Source organism: Psittacula echo, assembly GCF_963264785.1.
Source record: "Psittacula echo genome assembly, chromosome: 1".
NCBI classification, from domain to species: Eukaryota; Metazoa; Chordata; class Aves; order Psittaciformes; family Psittacidae; genus Psittacula; species Psittacula echo.
The window spans coordinates 29,930,044-29,953,556 of NC_137735.1; the positions used below are offsets into that span (position 1 = coordinate 29,930,044).

Consider the following 23,513-nt stretch of genomic DNA (forward strand, 5'->3'; position numbering starts at 1 on the left):
AGATGGTGATAATCAGCAACCTGAAAAGAAACTTAATTCCCTTTCAAAGCAAGATGCTGGAAAGGAACGGCCTCTCTTCAGGATGCAGTTCCTTCTTTGAGTTCATTTGTGGTAGTCTTGTCCTACCTTGTCCTGTGATGTAACAGAGTGAAAATCTGTGCTCTATCCTATCAGCATATGAATGCTACAGTTGATGCATGTGTGAGGAAGCAGGAGAGGAAAGAATTGCAGACATGATTCAAAGGCACTTTGTGTTCGCATTTGTAAATCCTATTGCAGCTTGGTTAAGACATTGGTATAGAGTTGTTTTCTCTCCTCCAAGGGACTAGAGTAACAATAAATGAAATCAGTGATGTTTCAGTAACTGATCTATTTGTACACAGTGGACTACTTGTACCAGAATGTCCTTGCAAGCAAAAGGATAACCTGTATAAACTCTTACTCACAAAGGAACAGGGAAGCTGCATTAGGCTTCCTTTGCCCAAGGAGTTATTAAAGTAGATTCAGATTCAGCAGGTTATTTGCAATTCTGCAAGATCCCTTATAAAGCGCTGTTATTTACTGATGCTGAAAGACGGAAGACTTCGGGTCAAATCCCAGTTCTACAACTATCTTGCTCCAGAACCTTGGATGAAATTGATTGTTTGGACCTATACACCTTTCTCATAGTGGGTCAGTTTCTGGCCAGCCTCTCACTGGGATGCTCCCAGGGTTTTTTCCATTGGGCGATACCTTAACATACAAGTGTTGTTTCTATGTGAGCATCTAGGAAGTGTGATCTTGGCTTTTATTTTTATTTCTTTGATACCCTTGAAAGACCTTTTGTAGCTCAGGAGAATGAGCTGACCTCTTTTGTTCCCGTAGCCTGAAAAGGGTCATATTTTGTTTAACTAACCTTTGAAAATACCAGGCCAAATTCTACTCCCACTGCACCATTCAGAATAGCTGTGGAGTAACTCTCTCTTATAGCTCTGGATGAGAGTAGAATTTTACCCAAAACTTTCCATCTTCTGACTTCTAACAAATGTGTCGCAGTATGTCTGATGTACAGACAGTCATGCCTCTTATATACTGTAGTGTTAATTGTATTCTATATGTATAGGTGATTTAATAGGAGTATTGGTCTTTGGCTCAGCTGCAGTGTAACAGAGAGAACCCAGACTGCTAAAGTGGAGATACTTGAGTCTGAACTGCTCTTCAAGCACTGGACTCCTTCTTGGCTGATGGTTTTCCATCTGGTCAGTGTATGATAGGAATTATATTTTGTCTGCACTTTAAAATTGTGACTTATATCTTCCTGGTCACAGCTTCTGGCCATTCAGGTTCCAATATTTCCTTCTTCAAAAGATTCATACTGTCGTGGGTTTTTTCCATTTTAGTGTCTTTGCTTTTCACTGGAATAGTGCTCTGAACCTTATAAACTAACTTTCAGGACTTCTGTCATTCCTTTTCCATTAGTTTTTGGCATAGCCTCAACACTATAGCAGACTAAATCATCTTTGAACTAATATACTTACAGAAGATTGTAAAACATGAAATTATTTAATTTCTACGATTTCTTTCCGAAGAGAAAGTTTCAAATACAAGCTTGAAAAATCTATTAATTATAAATAATAAGAAGCAGGCTATGCAAGGCTTTATTGCTTTAATAAAAATCTTCACTTTGGTTGCATTTTGACATGCTTATATTGTGTGCTTCTTAAAGATGTGATTTTCTTCCCAGCGAAGTGAAAGGTAGGGTACCTCTAGCCTGTACTTCACTGAGACTCTGCTTCCTGAAACTTTTGGCTTTATTTGAAATTGAGGATACAAATACATATAAAAGGATTAAATTGTAAAAGGGCTGCTTCCAGCCACAGGTATTAGAGATCCGTTTTCACATTTTCATGGCTGCATGGACAAAGCTAAGACTATGTTGTGAAAAGGGAGCTGAAGAAATGAGATGGTAGATTTATTTCTTATAGAGGTTTCCAGATTGTATCAAAATTAGACCAAGGTTTATTCTGAAAAAAAAAAAAAAATCACCATTTTAGCACATGTGGCTTTTGTCTTCCCTTATCTTAACAGAAAATGTAAAAAGGGAAAAAAGCACCCTGAAAACTTGTTTGTATCCAGAACACTAACCAGGAAATGAAGATAGAAGGTACAGGATAGAGGACAGGGAAGACAGTGGACTGCTGCTTCCAGCCATGCTCTAGCTGCTCTGTGGACTTTAGCTTCTAGGAATTTCAATCCAGTATCTTTCTTAGAAAACATATTCCCTCAGATAACCCACAACTTAATTTTAAGTCAGTACTGTGTCAAAATGGATGTTAAAAAGTCTTTGTGTGTGTCTTCAGTTCAGAAAAGAATCCCGTAACTTCAGGCACAGGCAGAAATTTGTTGAGTTTTCTCTTAAAACTGCTTCCATTTCATATTTCCATTGGTAAGTCCCACAACAAGTTTCAGAACTTCATTTCTCTCAGAGGTTGTTTTCCTTTTTTTCCCCTAGGCTACATTTCTGCCTGGCCAGAGTATATCCACCTTTTGTTGTGGTGATACTCTTCTTTAGATGGAATAGCTCTTCTCTCTTGTAGATATTTACCTCACTGGTATAAGCAACAATCATGTCTCCTCTCTCTAAGTCTTCTCTTGAGGGACCATGTTCTTTGCTGGTTTGGGACCTGTATTACTACAAAGCGTCACTCTCATATTGATTCATGATACATCCACATAAAACCAAAACTGGTCATGGTTGGCATGTTCCAGAGGCCATGGCAGTATTCTGAATCCTTGTTGTGATTCACCTGAGCTCAGGTTTTCAGTTCCATCTCCCACCATAAACCTCCACTGTTGCAGAGGTTTAGCTTTATCCCCTTTAAAGATACACCATCACAGCTTTCCCTCTCATATCATCTGCAGCAGCTAATAAATTTAGCAGCTAGAGCTCTAAACAAAGGTTATTAATGAAACCAGGGTCTGCTTTGTGTGTCTGGGCTGATGTTTCCCATATCTGAAGAGTACTAGGGCCACAGCAAAGCCAGGCTCAGAGAAATACCAGGCAAGACTCCGGATAACAATAATCTCACTGTGGATTTCCTCTTCTGGCTCCTACACATGATCTCTTGTAGGAAAAACAGTGAGCAAAAACACTTGCAGACTTCAGTATGCTGAGAAGGCACAAACAAGAAGCTTCTTTTGCATCCAGGCACTGAATGGAACCCATCAAGGAGCTAACAGTCTTTCTAAGAGGGTTAACAGGGAGAGAATTAAGGCTTACACCAACGTGTTTTAAGTACAGACCTGATTCACTTAGGAAGAACGTGAATTGCAAAGTGAATTGTGAAAGTGCAAAGTGGATAATGAAAGTTGCCACTCCCAACAAAATAGCAGAATAAGGCCTGCAGACACTTGGGAGGGAGTAGGGGATGTCTGGGGCAAGAGGACTTCGGCAGACCCCGGGAAAGAGAAGCCAGGACCTGTCCTGCCTCTGTGTGGTGAGGTTCCTCGGGTCTCTCAGCCAGCCACCACCAACCCCCATCAGCCCCTTTCCTCGGAAACGGCCCGATTTTCTGAGGGGTACGGTGGGGGTGTGCCATGCCCAGTCGAGTGGGGTGATTTATGACCAGGCCTGCGAGCAAAGGAAATCTCCCACGGAAGGGAAGAGCACCCGAGACCTGCATCTGCAGGCAAGGGGAAGAAGCAGGCTTCCCCCTCCTCAGCCTGCAGTCAGCCTGCTAGCCCTTGGGTGAGCCCGCAGGCCGCTGCCCGTCTCCAGGGAAAGAGAGGTCCAGCACTTCTGCCTGCAGGGGCCGGGGAGGGAAACGCGGGTGCCCGGCATGGTTTGAGAGTGGTGGGGTCTCGGCCTCGCCTGTGTCCCCGCGGGGCCGGGTAAGCGGCACTGCACGCTCCCCTCACCGGGCACAGTTCCCATCCCCAGCGCGGTGGCGGCCCGCCCCTGTCCTTAATGAGATTCTTTGAAATCCAAAAAAGCGAGTTTTAATGTTACATCCTTATCTTTGGAGGAGAAGGGGGGTTCTCGCCGCTTGTTAAATAATCGGCGGCTGAGCCCCTGAAAAGAACGGCATTGCACCCTTCTTGCTGAATGCGCTTCTTAGTGCATTAACGCCAGGGCCTTTTGATGTCTCACAATGCTTGTTACGCCCAAAGATTGTCTCTTTGGACAGATCTACAACGCTTGGCTTCATGTTTGGAAGTTAAATGGACAGCGAGGTTGTTGAAACTCCCACGCTTTAAGCCTGCGCAGACACTCGGTGCGCTCCCCCGCTCCTTGCCGTAGAGACGGAGACGGCAGGGCTGCAGGGACGGGGCTGCCGCTTCAGTCCGGGCTCGGGGCGGAGGGGGGAAAAGGCAGCCCAGCCCAAACTTTTCCTCCCTTTTCTTCTCTTCATTTTGTTCTTTGGCAGCCTTAAAATGGGAGCTCTGTGCAAAGCATGCGCCCTGCGTAGGTAGTTTGTGTCTTGAAGTCGCTGGCAATGTTGCTGCTCCATGAAATCAAAATTTATGATTATTCAAATGTTGGAGACTGTGAAAAGAGAGGAAGAAAGAGAGAAAATTAATATTGCAGCTGTTCTTCTGATTAATGAGAGATAATTGCTCATGAAAAGTCACCCCTGTGGCATTTTGTTGTCTCCTGGATCTTTGTTCTTTTCCACTATTATTGAGGACTTTCTTGAAGACTAAGCGGTTCTTTTCAATTTTTGGTATTCAGAAAGTGTTGCTTGGTTACAGATAAAGGAGAAATCTCGGGCTATATTGGGTAAGATGTGCCACAGACAGCAATATCACAATGCCACTTTCAGAAAAGGATGGATACAAGTTAACGATGCTCTTTCAATGAAACATTAATAGAGTTGTTCACGCTTTTATAATGACCTCCTTAATGGGAGGTGGGGGCAAGTCCTGTCTTTTGCTTGCCTTCACAACTTCGAGATGGCCGATCGCTTTGGAAACTAATAGCAAATCGATGTTAGATTAGGGAATAAATGCGATTACAGCGCAGAGGGCCGCGGCCCCTCGCTTACCCCATAGGGCTCTATTTCGAGCCCAGCTTTCCCGCTCGGGACCTGGCCCAGCCCGGACCCATCCATCCCAGCGCCGCCGCCTGTCACCCCACTGAGGTGCTTGCGGCCACGGCTGCCCCGCACAGGTGGCTTTGCGGGTTGTTTTGGGGTGGTTGTGCGGGTCGAAACGTGTCCTCGGGCTACGGCGCCTTGCAGAGAGGCAGCTTCTCCCGTGAACTCCGCGGAGATGCGCGCCTGGGAGCCGGCCCTCTCTCCGGGCGGGCATGGCTTTTTCTTCTGCCGCGAGCTGCTGGGGTTGGGGGAGGGAAGGGAAAGAGTTGCTTTTGTCATTTAAGCCGTGAATCTCTTCTACATAAAGATGTTGGAGACATCTGGAAGAAAAGAAGGACCAGCACCCAGTCCTGCGCTCGGCGGACCAGGGGAGCGGCTCTGATGTTCTTTTTGAACAGTTCCACTTTCAAAAGGGGGCAATTTCGTTACATTCTCATTTGTTACACTGTCTTGAACTAAAGGCAGACAAAGCTATACTCTGTCACCCCGAGCAGAATGAAGGGAATCAAAGGATTTTCCCTTAAAAGGACTAATTTTCTCCTTGAATTATGAAAGTAATGGCTAGGTAACAGCCTGTGCTCTGTACCCAACTGCTTAATACCTTCTAAATCCTTCCACGTGGCTCTCCCAGTCGTAGCAATTAGAGCTCATTATAGGCTCATAAGAGCTCTCATTTCGGGGATTACTTAATGGACAATGAAATTTTATCGGACAGAATTATTGAAAAATAAAATTGTAACGAGGCCGATGTGATGTGGGCGCACGCCTTGCATCATTCCGCCTGGTTTGGGATATCTTTGCTTTCAAATGACTTCTTTTCTTGCTCTGGCTTTCAGGAGTGGGTTTTTCTTTGTGGGGTTGGGGGTTTTTTCTTCCTCTTTTTTTTTTTTTTTTTTTTTTTTTTCTCTACTCTCTTTTATCACTGCGTTTGGTTTATTATAACAATTACAAATTGCAATTTTGATCCGACTCTTGCTCTGTCTGCTTTCCCTTACGACAGCCCCCTCCCCAGATTCACTCTATCACTGCAGACAGTTTTCTGTACTGAGGTCGGTGGATTTTTTTTTATTATTCTTTTCCAGATTAGCTTCTCTTAAAGGAAAAGAAAAAAGGAGAAGAAAACAGCGAGATTAATTCAAATCTCAGGCAGACGACCTGTGTTTTAAACGGGAAGAGGCAGGTAGAATCCAGTGCCTGTGCACTGTGCCCGTGATGAAAACCTCGCAGCTCTGAAGACAGACCCCAGGGTACTGCCGGGACCACGCTCCTCAGCGCCCCGGCGGGGGCTCGGATAGCTGTGCTGGCCCCGCCGCTGCCCAGGACTCCTGGGCCTGGCGGCTCCAAGGCCTGGGCTGAGCCGTCAGCAGCAGTTTGGGGAAAAGTAGTGAGGTCGGAGCCGACCCGCCTAAACCCCGCGAGTCCCTAATTGTTGTCACAAGACGCAGGATTATCGCATTGCTGGAATAGCTGCCTGTTTACACTCCGGAGCCCCGCCGGCCGGTAAACACTTTCTAATTGAATTCTAATCACATTCAAATAGCTCCATAACCAGCCTCAGCTGCAATTCATAAAACTTTAATTGCCACCCATAAATCCTCAGATCGCCGAGTGCGGAGTGTCCCTAAAACCACTCTTGCATCGTGTTCGGTTGGGGAGGTGGTGAGGGGACGCAAGCAGGGCTGGAGAATGGGACAGCGGGCGACAGCCGGCCCCTCTTAGCAAGGCTCGACTTATACCGCTGAGCCTAGTTGGTCCCGGAGGCGAGGAAGCGCCGTCTCCAGCAGCAGTTTTACTTTGCTAGGGTTTCACAGAAGGCGAGTGGGTGCGCGGGATTGCTGGTGGGATGTCCGGCGCCCGGCCCGGCTCTGGGGCCCGATAACCGCCTCTAGGCACGTTACAGCCATTCATTCATTCCTCGGCCTCTGCTCAGCCCCTGCTAATCAGGCGTAGTCCGTGTTTTCTGCTTTAGAGCACAATTGTCACTTCCCTTTCCCGATTCAAGCGGGATGAGATCCGCAGTCCGTTTTAAACGCCGCTTCGCATCTGCCAAACGAGGAGGCGATCGCCCTTCCATTAATGGTCTCTTCTTAAATTCCCATAAAACAGGTCATTGGAAAATCGTGTAATATGCTGTGAACACCTTGGCTTTTTAATGCAATCTGAAATGCTTCGGAGCCACCGACCGTATTTAACTGTTTATCCAATTTTACTTTGTTTGCTTCAGCAGACTTGGTGGAGATCAAAGACCCCACCCCCCCCCCGACACATTCTCTTTCGTTAGCGCTGCGAGCTGCGGTCCTGAAGCAGTCGGGGGAGCTCACTTGGAAGTTTTCCGTTTTGATGCCGTTTGGCTGAGAAGTGTCCAGATATTTGAAGGCTTTGTCCGTTGGAGTAATTGCCAATTTGGCAAGATTCACTGGGGATGAAAAGGGCGAGGAGGAAAAAAAGACAACTACCAAACCCCACTCGGTGCACATATGTGTGCACAGACACACGCACCCGCACGATCTTTATATCTATGCCGGTATTTCTGCCTTTCTGGTGCCGAAAGGGCTTCCTGAAGGAGTCCTATTCGCAAGGTGGAGACCGGGATGGGGAAAAGTGTTGGTCCGCGGGAGTCACGGCTCTTTGGCTAACAGTTTACGAGGGGAAATGGGAGGGCGGGCGACGTTGAGCCGCTTATTTCAGCGCATCACCTGTTCCCCTCTCTCCTTCCCTCCCTGCGGGGGCAGCTCAGAGCAGAACCTCCCCGACTGATTTTACACACCCCCTCTGGGTGCGTTGACAGGGGGATGTGCCAGCAAGCAGGACGTGTGTCGGGGCCGCGGCGCAGCCGGGCAGCCCCCCCTTCCCCGGCTTCCCCGCTCCTATAATTTATCCGGGGCAGAGGCGAGGGACTGAAGTCATCGGGCAGCGAGGGAGCACACACACTTTGGCCCCCCCCCCCCGGCCTTGTCTCACTTCCCCCCCGCCCCCCGGCAGCCTCTCTTGCCGGCCTGGGAAGCGGGGGAGATTTAGATCTGCGAGGCTTTCAGCAATCACGTGTTTAAATAGTTGATATAAAACCCCGGCACAGGGGATCCAGGCGGGGGGACTTTAAGACCAGCCCTCTCCAGGGACCCTTTTGTTCAGCTCTCAAACATAAGCACCTTCTCGCCTCGCCAGGACTTCAGTGGCAACTTGGCCAAGCAGGAAAAGCCCGGCTTCGGGAGAGAGCCTCCCCGGCTGCGGCGGCAGCTCTCCGAAATGTCCCGCTCTTTCTATGTCGACTCCTTAATCATCAAAGACTCTTCGAGGCCGGCTCCGTCCCTGCCTGAGCACCACCACAGCCAGGACTTCTTCATCCCTCTCAGCATGCCTTCGCCTCTCGTCATGTCGGTGTCGGGCCCGGGCTGCCCGTCCCGCAAGAATGGCGCTTTCTGCGTCTGCCCTCTCTGTGTCACCTCGCACCTGCACTCCTCCCGCCCCGCCGCCGCCGCCGCCGGGGCCGTCCCACTCATCAAGAGCCAGTTCCCCGCCGCCGCCGCCGCCAGCGAGGCCCAGTGTTGCCCTCGGGCCGGCCACGCTCACCACCCGCCGCAGCACCCGCCGCCCGCCGCCTCCGGGCCCGCCGCCGCCGCCCTTGGGCACCCGGGGCATCACCCCCCTGCCTGCGCCGCCACTGCCTACAGCGTCAGCGACCCCCGGAGGTTTCACTGCCTCGGCATGGGTAGGAGCCCTGCGGCCGCCGGGGAGGGGAGGGGGAGGGCAGCGGGAGAAGGGATTCCCCCGGGGGAAAGCGGCTGCCCCGGGGCGGAAAGCTGCGGGACCATGTCTTTTCTCTCTGTCTTCTTTTTCTCCTACTTTCCCCCATCCCACTGAAGTTCGTGCTTTTCTCCCATGCAGGAGCGTCCGATTCCAGCCAAATTCAAAATGGAAAAAGGATGAGGACAGCTTTCACCAGCACCCAGCTCTTGGAGCTGGAGAGGGAATTCTCCTCCAACATGTACCTGTCCAGGCTACGAAGAATAGAGATAGCCACCTACCTGAACCTGTCCGAGAAGCAAGTGAAAATCTGGTTCCAAAACCGGAGGGTGAAGCACAAGAAAGAAGGCAAAGGTACCCAGCGAAACTCGCACGGGGGCTGCAAGTGCAGCACCAGCCAGGGGCATTACCCCAGGTCTGAGGACGAAGAATCTCTGTCCCCCTCATCGGCAACCGAGGATAAAGAGATCTCCCCGTTATGAGCCCGGCCGGAGCTCGGCTCCCGCTGCCGGGTCCCAGCCCAGAGCAGGCGAAGGCACCGCGGCTCACCTGGAGTCCCCGGACCGGTGACAGCAGCCCGCCGCCGGGGAGCGGGCTGGCCCTCCCACACGGGAGGCTCCTTTACATCCCTTTGCAGTCATAGAGAGAGAGAAATATAACTATATTTTTTGAATGTAAATGTTTTAGTCGTGAGAGTTCAACTAAAACGTTATTTAAGTAACCCCAGGAGCAGGCACCTGCTCTTCCTAACACGTACCTCGGGACTGGACTCGCACGGCCCGGGGTGCCTCCCCTCGCCTGCCCAAGGCAAGTTAAAGGAGAACAGTTAAAAATAAATTATTTCGAACAGAAAGACGAGGCGTTAAAAAACCTGAAAAGCAAACAAAAACTTGTAGGGCTGAGAACCTCCTGGACGGACTTCTGAACGAAAATGAAAACAGAAGTAAAGATCAGTCGTTTGTGTTTGGGACGGCGGTTTGTTTGTGCATAGTTCTATATAAAATTTATATTTATATTTATTTAAATAAATGAGATCAGACGAGAATTGGGGTTTTTTCTTCTCCTCCCCTTCTTCCCCCAAAGTGCCAGCCTGGTCCGAGCAGCGAAGGTGGGCTGGCTGGGCAGGGTGCGTTTCTTCGCAGTCCTTTGTACGGTGAAAACATCAGTGTGTATGTGTCAGACCTCGGAAAAGACCAGAAATAAACGCCATCGGCTACTAACCTGAGTACGTTTGCTGCTCCCCTGTGACTCGGGCCGGCCGGGGGGCGGAGGGAGGGGGAAGGGGAGCCCGCTCCGGAATGCAAATGAAGCCGCTTTTCGGAGCCCGGCAGCTTTGTGCTCGCTGCCAGCCGGAGCCGGCGCCCGCCCTCGCCCTGCTGACAGCTTTCCCCCGGCTGCTCGCCCGGCGGCACCGGCTGCCCCTGGCCCAGGGATGCCTCTGGCAGCAGTGGTCGAGGGACGAGGGGCTGCGCCCCGGGAATCCACCCGCTCTGCTGCCCGGCGCGGTTGCCCCGGCTAGTACTACCCGAGTCTTTCCCATCCAGCGGCTGCTGAGCACACCAGCCCTTCCCCAGGCTGAAACTCCGCTTATGTTATCTGGGATGATGTTAATCAGAAATGTGGGTTTATGTATTTATTAATCCCCTCAGACAGCGGGACATTTTCCAGTCTTCTCGGCGTTGATTTGATTTAAGCGCCTTGGCCAGGCCCAGTGAGCAGATCAAGCCTGCTCGTGGGGTCAGGCCAAGCCAGGCTGAAGGGCTCTGAAGGGCACTGCAGCCTGGGCTGGACAGTGCTCAGCCACGGGCCCCATCCATTCTGCCTCTGCCTTGGGCTGTCCATCCTGAGCTCCCTGCAGGGGGCTGGTGCAGAGTGCGGTGGAACTGGAGCTGGTGAGTATCAAATGAGCCTTTTTGTAACTTTTTCACTAGTTGCTGCAGTCCTGGCAGAAAAGCACATGAGCAGATCACAAGTGCCTTTTGCACACTGCGTTATTCCTCTCTCGCACCTTTTCCTTGGGTGGAACTCCCAATAACCCAATCTACACTTTTTACTTCAGCTCCTGAAACTGTTGCAAGACTTTTCAATATATAATTCCCTGAACAATCCCAAAATTTATCATCTTTCATCAATAACCTCAGTGCTTCATCTCTCCAATTTCACTTTCCTGATCTGCTTCTAATCAGAAAACAAGTCATAAACCCACTTGGGATTTCTGCTGCAGTGTGAATAACTCAAGCAGCCTGATTGCTGGAGAGGGTGAGAGAGATGAAGCCCCAGTACAGTGTCACCCTCGCTGCTTGCTCATCTTGGAGGAGAGGTTTCCTGCATAGGCAGGTCTGGGGTGGGATGAAAATGGCCTGGCGTGGGCACTGCCCTACAGCCCCGACCAGCTGCAGGGCCTGTGGCAGAGGGAGTTCCCAGCAAGCACGCCCACAGTGCAACTGCTTACCCAAGTAGCAGTCCCCTTACTTGCCAGGCTGGGGAGACCCGAGGGCCAAAGTCTTGTGGTCCTCATGGCCACCTCCCAAGGGACCTTATGGAGGGCCCAGCTGAGGGGGCTGCCTCTTCTTACCCTAAAATCTGCTGAGGTGAGCTTCAGAAACTGCTGTTCCTCTGCTTCAGTTCACCGTGTCTAGCTTGCTTCTACAATCCCACCTGGTCCTTTATAACCTAGAAGATCTGGGAGGAAAAGATCCTGTCACCCTCTTGGCAGATCATCCCCATCCTGTAACATGCAGAAATCAACAGACCTGCAGCAGTCCGGGAAAGCATTGCTTTTCTGGGAGAGAAATGTCATCACATATAAGCTATACCATTGAGACAGTTGCTGTCATCACCAGATTTCTTTTTATCTCAAAGTAAACGTTTCATGTTAAAAATTTTGGAAAAGGGGATCGGTGCAACAGTTTGCCCCAACACATCTCAGAAGACCAGTACAACCAGCTCAGCCTGAACCTAGCACTGGGGAACTCAAGCCAGTGTGATGGGAGCACTGCTGGAAGTTGTATGTACCCTAACTTGCAGTAAAAGTATTGTAGGGTTTCAAACTCCAGCAGTCAACACTTAGAAATTTAGTTAAATTGACATTATAATGCATCAGGTTTGTTTTGCTTCTTCTTTCTAATCTATATTTTCTCCCACAAAGTGCAAAGTGCAGGTTTTCCCCCAGCTCATTCAGTGCCCAAGATAGGCAGTGTGCAGCTCCCTATTTAATATTCATCTAATCTTTAGTTTTCGAAGAAAATAAAGATTATGCTGTCACTCTGCTTACCTGTCTGCCACTTGCCTTCATTTCCTCCTAACTCTTAAAGTGGGGTTGATACCAACCAGCGGGTTGACATGATACCTATGCGAGGGTCTCCAAGATGGTGTTTTTCTAACAGCTCTGCAGATCTCAACAGCGGGCTGAGGGGGAGGCACCCGGGAGCGACCTTAGCTCCCACCGTCCCACCATCCCATCTGGCAGGAATCAAGTAACCCATATCTGGGGGGGCAGAGGGATGTCTTTTGCCCAACAGCCTGCTGGAATAGGATATCGACAGGGGAACGAGGTGATGTCATGGAGGTAGGCCTTGAGGCAGAGGTCAGCAACAGGGCTGGGAACTTCAGAGGAGGCTGAAGGGCCTGGAGGGACATGGGACAACACCCAGCATCTGCACCCAGCTTTTCCCTCAGTGTGATCCCGAGTCTCATTTGTTGCAGATGCAGCGAATGAGAAGTTGCCCTCTTATTTTTCTTTGGCACTTGTCACGACGATGTCTGAGAGCTGGGAAACATGACTGCATTTGCCTTTATTGCTCCAGTGGGAGCAATAAATTCGCTTCTCTTTAGAGGTCGAGAGTGAAGCCTCGAGAGGTTCAGCTCGCCGCTGCGGCACTGCACTTAAAGCGTGAGGCTCCATGCAACTTTCCAACCTAATTCCCGTTCTTAGCACCGGCTACGACCCAGGCACTGGGTCCCGGCTTACTCCAGATGCGGTTACTGCACTTATTTCGGACATGCCCCGCTCCGGGCAGTTAGAGGAAGAGGAAGGAGCCCCTTTCGGTTTGCTGCCATCGCTCTGCTTGGCGTAACCCGGCGGCGAAGGACCTGCCTGCTTCCGGAGTGGTGGTTCCTGTGCGTGTCCCGGGTGGCTTTTAGGTCTGGGACGGCCTCAAAGGCGAGGCCCGGCCGCCTCCAGGCAGCCCAGCCGGGGGAAAGAAAGTAGCGCAATTAAATCCCGTGCGTTTGCCTGAGGGATGAGTGTTATGGCTATGTGAGTGACCGTCCTACCGACCTTCTGTAACCTTTCGGGGCTCGAATGAACAACGCTAGCATTCCTCCAAAGGAGCTTCCCCCCCTTGGATATTTATTTGCTTCCTTTAATTCGGCGTAACTCCTTCCAATTACAAAACTCGGAGGAGGAAAACATCCTTCTTGAAGAGTCTCCCTGACCCCGATCTGCAAGGCCAAGATGAGATCCATAGTACCTACCTTTCCGGTTGCGAAAACCCTGCTACTATGTTTGGATCAGACCTGATCGCCCGGCTGCTCTCTCCAGCCCTGCCCTAGAGCCCCCCCGAGGCGTTGTTGAAACCTTTCCCCGCTATCGGAGCTCTTGCCGCAACGCCCATCACCGGCGTCTCGCACCTCCGCCCCGGACTTCGGGGAGCGTAGCCCTTGGTGGCAGCTCCCTGCTCCCACCCGCGGTGTGGCCGGGGGCACCGTGCTGGGACACGTCCCGTGCCTCGGGGACCGCCAGACCGAGGGGCTTAGCTGTTCCGGCAGGAGCGGTCAGCCGGGGCTCGAGAGCTCCAGCGCAGGGACCCGCAGATATAGGCCAGGAAACTGCGGGAAACCCTCCTTCCTCAGTAGGTCCGGGTTTGGAGCTGTGAAAGAGGGGACAATGTAATTCCCCCATATTCATCTCTAGTTTGTCCTAATTTCCTGCCCCCGCCTCCCCGCTGGCCCGACCTCTCCCTGACTTTGCTCAGCATTTCCCTTCGGCTCGACTGCTGCCCGAGGCTCTTTCCTCCCCCTTACACGGTTCAGCCGATGGCTCAGCCGAGGGACGAGGCCACGGCCAGAGGGATCAGGCCCACTCGTACCCACTGGGATAAGGCAGCCAGAATGGAGAAAACCCAGCTGCCGCTTCCCCTGGTGCATCCTGCCACCAGCCCGGAGGGCGCAGCTCTCTGTTCTTGGGCCCGGGGCCTGCAGGTGAAACAAGTTCGGCAGCAAATTATTATTACTACTATTATTATTATTAATTATTATTATTATCCGCGGCTGCTCGGCTGCTTTTAAGGCCGAGCCTTTGCGCTCCTCCGGGGTTTCGCTGGTGGGAGAAGCCTCGGGGGAGGGTTCGCAGCCCCCGGCCCCGGGCAGAAAGCAGTGCTCAGGGCAGCTGCCGGGGAGCTCGGCATGGCTCCGCGTCCCTCTCCGCGCCTTCCAGCAGGCCCCTCCCCCTGCCCGGCCCCATCCCGCGCCACCGGCGGGCCCTGAGCCTTTGGGAGCGAACCCAAAGCGATCAGAAGCGTGCGCTCTGTGTGCTCTGGAAAAATAACGAGTTTCAGATTAATGAAGGAGTGACAATTTCAAGGCTAACGTTGGCACTGCCCAGGCCAGAGCGTGGGGAGCTCGCCAGGCTTTGCTGTATATTGTCCACTTTTCTGAAGAGCAGACAAAGATGGATAGAGAGACATTGAAAAGCAGGAGGCGTATTTCAAGAGGTTCAATAAAGAGGGTTGTCACTTAAAGACAAGAACCATAGTGCTTTGATGACTTTATATTAGCCTCACCGTTTCAAATAAGTGACTCGACTCTCTTTGCGGAATTCACCGAGTTTCAGTGGATGACACTTCAGTGAAGCCGCTTTGGACAGGAACAAGAGCTCGTAACTGCGGGGCAGAGCTCCTCTCCGGGCGGGTTTTGCAAAGATTACCGACAGTGGCTGTTTTTTCTTTCCGCCCTCAAACTAAGGGACCTCGGGGAAATCAAGGTTTACAATTTACGCGGAAGCCCTGACAAAAGAGAGAAAACGCTCCGCCTCTCAGGGAATGTAAAGAAAGCGGAGGGGAGATGTCGAAATGCCGGGGGCAGACGCTGCCTCTCGGCAGCGCCCGGCAATACAGGGGCGGTCCTTCCAAAATCGCGTTCTACACCCACGGAGTAAGCACCGACACTTGGTGTTGAAAATAAAGCGGTTTAATCCCCCAGGAAGGCCACGCGTGTCCTCACCCCGCGTGAGGGCGCAGCCTCTCCCGGGTGCTGTGTGGTCCTCCCCGGTCCCCGGTGCTTCCCTTCCCTCCGGGACACCTTTCGTCTGCCTGGAGCAGCCGGGGTGCCTCAGCCCGGCGCTGATGCAGGGGGAGGGAGGGAAGGCGCAGCCCCGCCGGTGAGACTTTACTATCAAACCCCGAGGATTTATAAATTTTTCTCTTAAAAATGATTTTATTTTTTTAAGATGGGGACCCCCGACAGCTGCAGCCTCCCCAGGCTTTGCAGGCACAGCGAAAGGGCTTCACTGTGGGTTTGAGCAGACCATTTAGTCACTGTTTCATTAGGCACTATTTGAACCTTGCAACATGTGGTAATTTCTGGGGCAAGCTGAAAAGGGAGGATTATGTAGGAGGGACACAAGGAAATTAGCTAACGGTTAATTTAACTCGTTTTCTGGTAGAATTTTCGATACATTCCTAATTGACTGAGGAGGCAGGTGAAGTCTTCAGTTCCAGGCAGACTCATTCACGGTGAGAATAAATGGCTCTTTTTCAACTCACACTGCTCACAATATATCATCAGGGAAAAGACATGCAATGAATATGTTGATTTTTTTTTTATTATTGTTATTGTTAATGGAATTACACCCTGCCACGCAGGTGTGAGGGTAAAAACCTATACTGCGATGAAATCAGATTAACAATGAAATGAGAATTTTATTAGCTTTCTATGTCACCTAGACCTGGATTTAAACTGTCAAAACAAGAAACAAGGTTGGGGGGGGGGCAGGGAGAGAGATAGTCTGAAGGCAACAGTGCCGATCAACAGGCAGAAGAAGCAGCTCGGTATCCAAATGATAATTAGTTGTAATTCGCAGTGAATATCCACACCCCCCACTCTACGCTATTTATATCATATAGAGAATGTATGATTAGCCTATAATGGGGAATCTCTTGTGAGCCCGGGGTTTGCCAATTAACCCTAATCACCCCGATCTGCTGTGACAGGGGAACATTCGCTCTTAAGGTCTGAGTTTTAATATACCAATAGCTCGTGTCGGAAATAAACTCTGGCTAAGACTTTTGCCGTGTTCGCAGCGGGGAAAGGGCCGAGGCAGACGGGAGTGTCCCGCGGGAGCAGCGCGGGATGCAGCGGGACAGGAGCTGCGACCCCGTACCGGGCAACGCCGGGGAGCGACGGGTTGGGGGTGACCCTGCATCGGGCACGGGTGGCGTCGGCGGTACCTGGGCGGCTTGCGGAGAGGTAATGGACGCAGCCGGGCAGGGCCCGCCGCAGGGGGAGCCCGCCACGTCTGCCAAGGGCCCTTTGTAACCTGCTATAGAAAGCCGGGACACTCTGCATGACAAAGCCCAATTAAACTCGCTATTCAGGACCTCTGCAGCTGGTAGCCCATTGGGAGAGTGGGAGGAAACGCGAATATATTACTTATGCGAAGGGGCGGTGAAAAATGCCAACAACGGCCGTTCTGGGTTGGGTGTTGGGTATGTTTGTTTGGTTTTTCCTGTGTCAGACCCGTTATTTATGTATGTATTTGGTGGCGGGGCGGTGGGAGGAGGTGGGGCGCTGCCCGGGGGCACAAGCCTCAGCCCCTGGTCTGTCTATGCGCTACTGGCAGCAGAGCCCCCGGTCCTGAGGGGCATGAAACCCAGGGGCAGGCTGAAGGTTAGCCAAAGAAGAGAAAATACTGGAGACCTAAAGTTAAGATTGATCCAGACAATCCATTTGCGTTTCCGTTTTATTCCCATAATAAACATGTGGATATAATTGGTACGTAAAACACAATTTAAGACTCCAAAAGCTGGAGCATCAGAGAAATATCTTGCATGACATAGTCATCTTACTCTAAATAATCCAAATGGCATGATAGCAGGCAAGTTTTAGTTCAGAACTATGTAGCATTATATACAGAAGAACTATGCTTGTGATCACATGGTCTTCAAACCCTGGCCACAGATGCATGACCGTGATCACATGGACGAGCCCTTTTCTTCTGTAGAAGTAGACAACGACAGAGAAAATTCAAGCCGGTTTTACACCACAAGTACTACCAGTCTTTTCAAAATGGCATGGAGTTTAGGCCAGAGTGTGGTCAGCCGTACACGCAGAAGATGAAAATAACATTGAGCCAAGGAGCATACTTGGCATAAGACGTGTATGCATTTGAACAAAATCTTGATATTCTGGTTTTTTTATGCAGTATGTTTAGGTTATAACTAACCTGCCACCACCATCCTATTCTTCTAGAATGGTTGTCAGAGCAGTCATGGCCTCAGGGTTTCAGTGTTGCTGCAGAAAATCAAGTAGACATCACTTCCTCCTCCCCCACCTCCCCCCAAGTTTGGGTGCCGTAAAGGAAGGATAGGTTGCTTTTTGTTTCAGTTCCCCTGAAAGACCAGTCCTGGCTTTTAATGCATACTCTATATTCTGGAGTGGAGAGACAGGGCTCCTCTGCTGCCTTGCATTAAACTAGTAAGAGCAAAGACAGCACAGTCTTTAGATAAGCGAGTGACTCAGCTGAATACAGGACAATCTAGTGTAAAAACTTGTGTAAAAACTGCAACAGCTCCGAGGGGGAGATGGAATAGCAGCACAAAGAATTCCTACTTGACGCCAACAGCATCAATTTGCATGTTGCTGTTGCCATTTTCACCTGCTCCCATAGTTTTGTTTTGAGACTGCATTTTTTTGTTTATTATTCAGCCAAAGGAAAGATGGATTTTAATGAGTTAATGAATTGCCATCAGAGATCCTTTTTTTAACTTTACTTTTTAATCAGGTTCTGCCAATTTTTCACAGGCAAAGGATTTCAGCTTTAAAATCATTATGTTAAAATAATGCTGCCTTTAAGATTTTTCAAGATCTGATTTGTCTTTTATAATTAATGCAAGACAGAGTGGGCTTAGGCAATGTCCAGTTTAATAGATTGTGGCATCTCAGTCCATGAGGTTTTCAGCAAAACTTGTCAAATTGCGGTGAAAGTTGTCAGCATTTTTTTCTCCTTCCCAATTGCTATTAAATGTCAGTGATTGCATGCACAGGAAGTAGCTCTCTAGTTTTAGGTTTTTTTTTAGGCAAAGGTGAAAGTTCATTGGAGTTCCAAATGCACGTCCACCTGCACTAGGCTGTCTCAGCAATGCATTGCCTTTCGAGGCCGTCTCCAGTTTTGTGATAAAATGAGCAGATCTTTTTATCTTCAGAACTAACTTGCAGAATGAGTTTAAGCTAGAAACTGCCATAGATAAACAGGTTAGACTTTGCAGGCCAACTGCCATTATAGGTGAGCATGAGAAGAAAGAATACCACACTTAGTAAAAGACCTGTTACAAAACAGGCACTGAGTCTTTCAAACACCTTGATTCAGGACTTGATGCTTTTGGAAATATTTGGGAACAAGACTGAGATCATCACCTTGGTACTTGGAGAGCTTCTTTATTGCATGTAGTGTCAGTATAGGTAAGGAAGGCAGCAGAGGTATGTCTCCATCGGGTAGGAGGGCATGAGTCCCCTGCCACAGGTCTGACCTCGGCAGCTGCACTGATACTGCTGAAATCACAGCAGCAGCGCTCACCATCCTGACAGCATGAGCCATCATGCCCATCAGAAAATCAAGGGGGATAATGCTGCTTTTTGCATTGAGGGAAACCCTGTGAAAGTAAATGAAAGCGAATCCTGCAAAGCACAGCTTACCAGAATGATGTGTATCAGCCTTGTTTATGCTGGAGTCTTATGAAAGAAGACAGTGTTGTTGCCGGAAAAGATGGCCTTTGCCTCCTGTCATTCCCTGCCTCTTGTTTTCTGGGCTGTCCCATCCTTTGCATTTGCTTCTTCCCTATGGAAACTTCTGTGCTTGCTTTCATCCAATTTCTTGGGAAGTGCACAAACCCAGATGATGCGATCAGTTCATCCTGTTTAAAGCCCTGCTCCTACATGTGAGGAGGGAGCATCTTTAAGACTTCTACTCTTTTCTAACTGACATTGACTGATAGATCCCAAAATTCCGGGGGAGCTGAGCTGGGGGGACAAGCTTAAGAGACAGAGGGAGGTACAGGCAGATTGCTTTCATAAATAGAATCTCCTCGGAAAATGAATTTTACAGTATTGGAAACTGCAGTCCCATAGCTGCTAGGTCAAAGTTGAGATGGTTTAAAATATCTTCAGTGTAAGTGTAGCATTTGAAAGAGGTTTTTCTGGAGGAAGACTTCTACCATGCTTGAGGTACAGGAATATCAGCAGAAACATGCTGCGCCTGAAGCTATAAAGCTGACATACTTTGGGTGTCCTCTGCCCCTAAAGAAATAGAAGGTTCTGACCTGCAAAGAAAAGACTTGGATGAAACTGCAGGAAGAGGAAATGGTAAACATAGTACATGTTTAGAGCAAAGGACAGCACAGATCTGTTGTTGTCATAACTGTTTTTTCCCTTGTGTTTAGTTCTTCCCATAACTCTAAAGGGAAGTGGAAAAGGTCTACTGGTTTTTTTTTTCCATGTTAGTATTTCACTGCCCCCAACCCCGAGGCAAGATCGAGGGCATTTGAAGAATTCTGACACTTGAAACTAAAGAATAATTTCTGTGTAAAAAGTAAACAGGAGATACAAACGTTTGAATGCTGTTTCTGTGTAACCTGATTTAGAACTTCAGCTTCCCCAGGCTCTGCAGCAGGCTGCGATCCTCCGCCAGTGTGTCCTCCTCTGTTTCTTCACCTTGGCCTTCCCATTTCATCTTATTCGGTAATCAACTTGTCTTGAGGGATCTTGAGAAGCTCCTAGGTCATATTTTGCAGAAAGACTGTTTTTTCCCCACAGGAAAGCAAGGGGTATTATACCCCAGTCTTTATACTGTATAACATTGTCTTTTACAGAACTAACAACACAGAAAGAACTTGTTTTGCTGAATTTGTGTTATTCCGTTTTTCTGTTTGGGGGGCCATTTAAGAATGAGTTAAGGAAGCACTTGTTTCCCTTTCACCTTCTAACATCTTTACACTTTGGAAGCAAGCAGAATAATACTGGGTACCAGTTTATAGTTCATTTGTTGGTTTTAAGCATATACTTTCTATTAAACACATAAGCACACAAGCAGCTCTTTCTACACATTGAAAAGAGCTATAGAAACTCATAGGAAATTATGTGTTTTGAAAGATCATTTATGCATAAAAATGGTATACATATACACAAGACATGTTATTGTTGCAGGATGCTGGCAGACCTACGGAAGTAACAGCTCTGGGGATGGGCAACATCCTGGCCTCAGACCAGCAGTGCAAGAAGACGCGGTACAGCCAACTCCAGGAGGGACTTTGGTAGAGAGCGCAGTCCTCGTAGCATTTTGCTCCAAGAGGGAATTTGAACTAATGCCACCTAATGGAGAGTGGGGACCACTGCAGCAGAAAACAGGATTGAAGATTGGGGTCAGTTCAAGGGGACTGGGTGGTGATTCCCCCCCGGGCTCTCTTTGGAAGGAATAGAGAAGGCAAAAAGTGGAAGTTGAACAGAGAAAGTGGAGAATAAAGGTTTTCCTCACGAAAAGGAGTATTTTGGTTTACTGGCGATTTTACTGTTCAAGCTGCCAAACTGTGGAAAAGGGGGAGCAGGAATGACCATCCAGTCAAAGAGAGGAAGAGGATTTGAAAACTTTATTCTTATTGTAGCCAGAGGAGAAAATGGCACAACATGAATCCATTCTAGAGGCAATGATTGTAAATGAGAGTGGGAATGGCACAAAGGTAATCCATTCCAGTCCTAACAAGGTAACACTTGTGTGGTCCTAACACCCTTTATTTTGTGCAAATTGCCAGTTTCTTTGCTAGAACAACTGCATGCTTACAGCCAGGAAACACTGCATTAGCAAATACTTTTCCATCTTTGAAGAACAGAAGTTTCCACTTTAATTACATTAATGCTAATTAATAAATGTCTTTGAACTGTCCTGTAGCATCATGAAAGCGATGTTACAGTGACTAAGGCAATACTTGCAGTATCAGTCAATTCCAGCTACTTAGAGCACTCCACAAAGTCGATTTTTGTCTTTTTTGTCTAAGGTGAGCTGTGGTTATTGTCAGCAGAAAAGGAAAGGGACAAACATTTCAAACCATGTGCCTGGTATGAACAAACACAACTGGACCCACAAACAAACCTTGAAGTGTCCATGCAGGCACAGGTTTGCACATGCAAAGCAGGACGTATCTGTAAATGGGAGTTTGCTCACACACACTAACTAGCTGGAGCAGAAAACAGCATGGAAATGTTGCTTTAATTGTTTTAGAAAGTGAAGTGCCTGGGCCGCTTCATGCTGTTAGCCATTTCCTACTCTCCTGGGAAAGCACTGGGAAGGCTTTGCTGGTTTGTAGTGCAGCTTGCTGGGTTTGTATCCAGCTAGAAGAGAAGCGGAACAAGAATTCAGGAGTGAAGGGCAGCAAGGGCCAAATAGGTCCTTATGGAAAAAACCTCCTGGGGACTGTAAGAGAGCTGCTAAGTCTTAAGGCCAAAGTCGGAGTAGGGCTGGAGCAGGACTGAGGGTAAGTGTGATCCAGGATGAAAGCCAGGTCTCTTAGATAAGTGATTCTATAATTCTTCATGATATATTCTTTTTTGTAGAACATTAGAATTTGTTCACAGAATGTGTTAAAACCTGACTAAAAGATATGACTCCTATATTTATGTACACTTGGCACATTATCAGAACATTCAGGAAATCCCCGTAGTATGTATCGTTTAGCAAAAAAAGACAACTTTAAGAGGTACTTACGGGGAAAAATACACCCAATCTAAGTATATAACATGTGTTACGTTGTTTTTAATAAAAAGATTCATAGTACAGATAAGAAGATGGGATGGGCGATGGCTTCACATTTAGGGCTTAATTAGTTTTTTCATCTAAAACAAAAAATATTTGTATAATTCCAATTATCCATGCCAGAGGAATTAGCTGGTTTTCCTCATTTGCGTTTTTCAATACTTTCAGGTACTTATTAATCTAAAAATGCTGGGTTTTTTTAGGGCCCTATTGTCCTTCTGCTGTTGTGGTATTTGGAAAGCACCCACCATGTATACATAGTCAGTGATCTCAGCTTAAATTTGTTATCAATATTCTGAGTAGAAGGAATAGATTTTGAACAAAAGGAATGGACTGAAAGTGCTATGCACTGAAATAAATGCAACTGTTTATTTGAATGGATCATAATGCATTCATGCATTTTAGCAACATCAAAGGCAAAATGATTTTTCCATAGACACAGGTTATCAAATGGCAGGAGGTGAGAATTTATTGTCTAAATGAAATGGATTCTCTCTGAAGGTTTATCTTCAAATGCAAATCTGAAGAAACTGATGTTTCTATTGCTTTTAAATACCTGCAGGAAAAGGAGCTAATGCTTTTATAGAGCCATTGCAACCTGTAATCGGCAATGCTGTGGGTAACCCAAAAGAAAAAATAATGCAGGAGACTTTCCATCAGATTTATTTTTCTATTTTTCTGAGTTTTTTTTAGCCCAGTGTTAACCCTCAAGGAAACAAACTACTTTGCTGCATCCACAATGTTGAGCAGACCCTTAGGACAGTACTGCATCTTGATTCAAAATAGTTCTCTGCTAAAAATGAATGGAAAGCTATCACTGTATTTACACTGCTTTGGCTGATTTTATCTATCAAAGTTTCTCAGTTTCTTACAATAGCAGAAAGTATTGTTTAACAGAGCTTTCCTGATCTGTTCTTAGAGAACAATTATTGACATTCTTTATTCTTATATTGAGTGAAGAAGATGAAAATAACGAGCCACTGAGTACAGATTGTTTGACAAAGACCAAATTTTGGGAATGCTGTTGGCTGTATTATTGACTGCTCAAGATCAGCCCAGTATGAAGGTGTGATTGCTGGTGCATTTGTCCATACCCCTGAGCCATCTCTGCTTTTGCATTTAACAGATTGACATTTCAGTCTTCCACATCTTCAGAATAGGAAAGGGTCTCACTTGGATAAATGTCTGCTCTTTTAGAGTATGTTTTTCTGAAATCAGTGAGAAAGTACTTTTTGATTTCATTTGCTGCAGGGTCAGTTCCTGAGGTAATATTGCCTGACATAGGAACATTCAACATACAAACCCTAGATTGTAGTATAACACAAGACGGCTATTCCTATGATACTTTTTCATGCATTCAGTCTTACATTATTCCTCAAAACCTGCATTTTCAAACAACAAAGATTAATGTACTCTTACATTGAATTACTGTGCTCATTAGGTTTTACCGTAATTTTGTGGCTATCAGACTGTTGGCTTTGAGATCCAGGAACACTACCAAATCTTTACTGCAAATTTGGAAAAATAAGCCTATTTATTTCTGCTATTTGGTGTGAAAGTTGTAGTCTTCACTCTGAAGACGGTAAGGCACTATAACAAGTGGCTATTTATTCCAAAAAAAAGGAAATGAAAATACACTTTTGGAATGTAAAGCATCTTGAATGGAAATTTCATTG

The 23,513-nt window shown here is 48.0% G+C and overlaps 1 protein-coding gene across 1 annotated transcript; it reads left to right on the plus strand.

Annotated features, from left to right (window-relative positions):
* Positions 1 to 8,321: 8,321 nt before the first annotated feature.
* On the plus strand, positions 8,322 to 9,301 carry GSX2 (GS homeobox 2; the record flags this gene model as incomplete). The annotated part of the gene is made up of 2 exons (XM_080624831.1): positions 8,322 to 8,784; positions 8,961 to 9,301. The coding sequence occupies 2 exons, from the start codon at positions 8,322 to 8,324 to the stop codon at positions 9,299 to 9,301; spliced, it is 804 nt and encodes a 267-aa protein (XP_080480957.1).
* Positions 9,302 to 23,513: the final 14,212 nt, after the last annotated feature.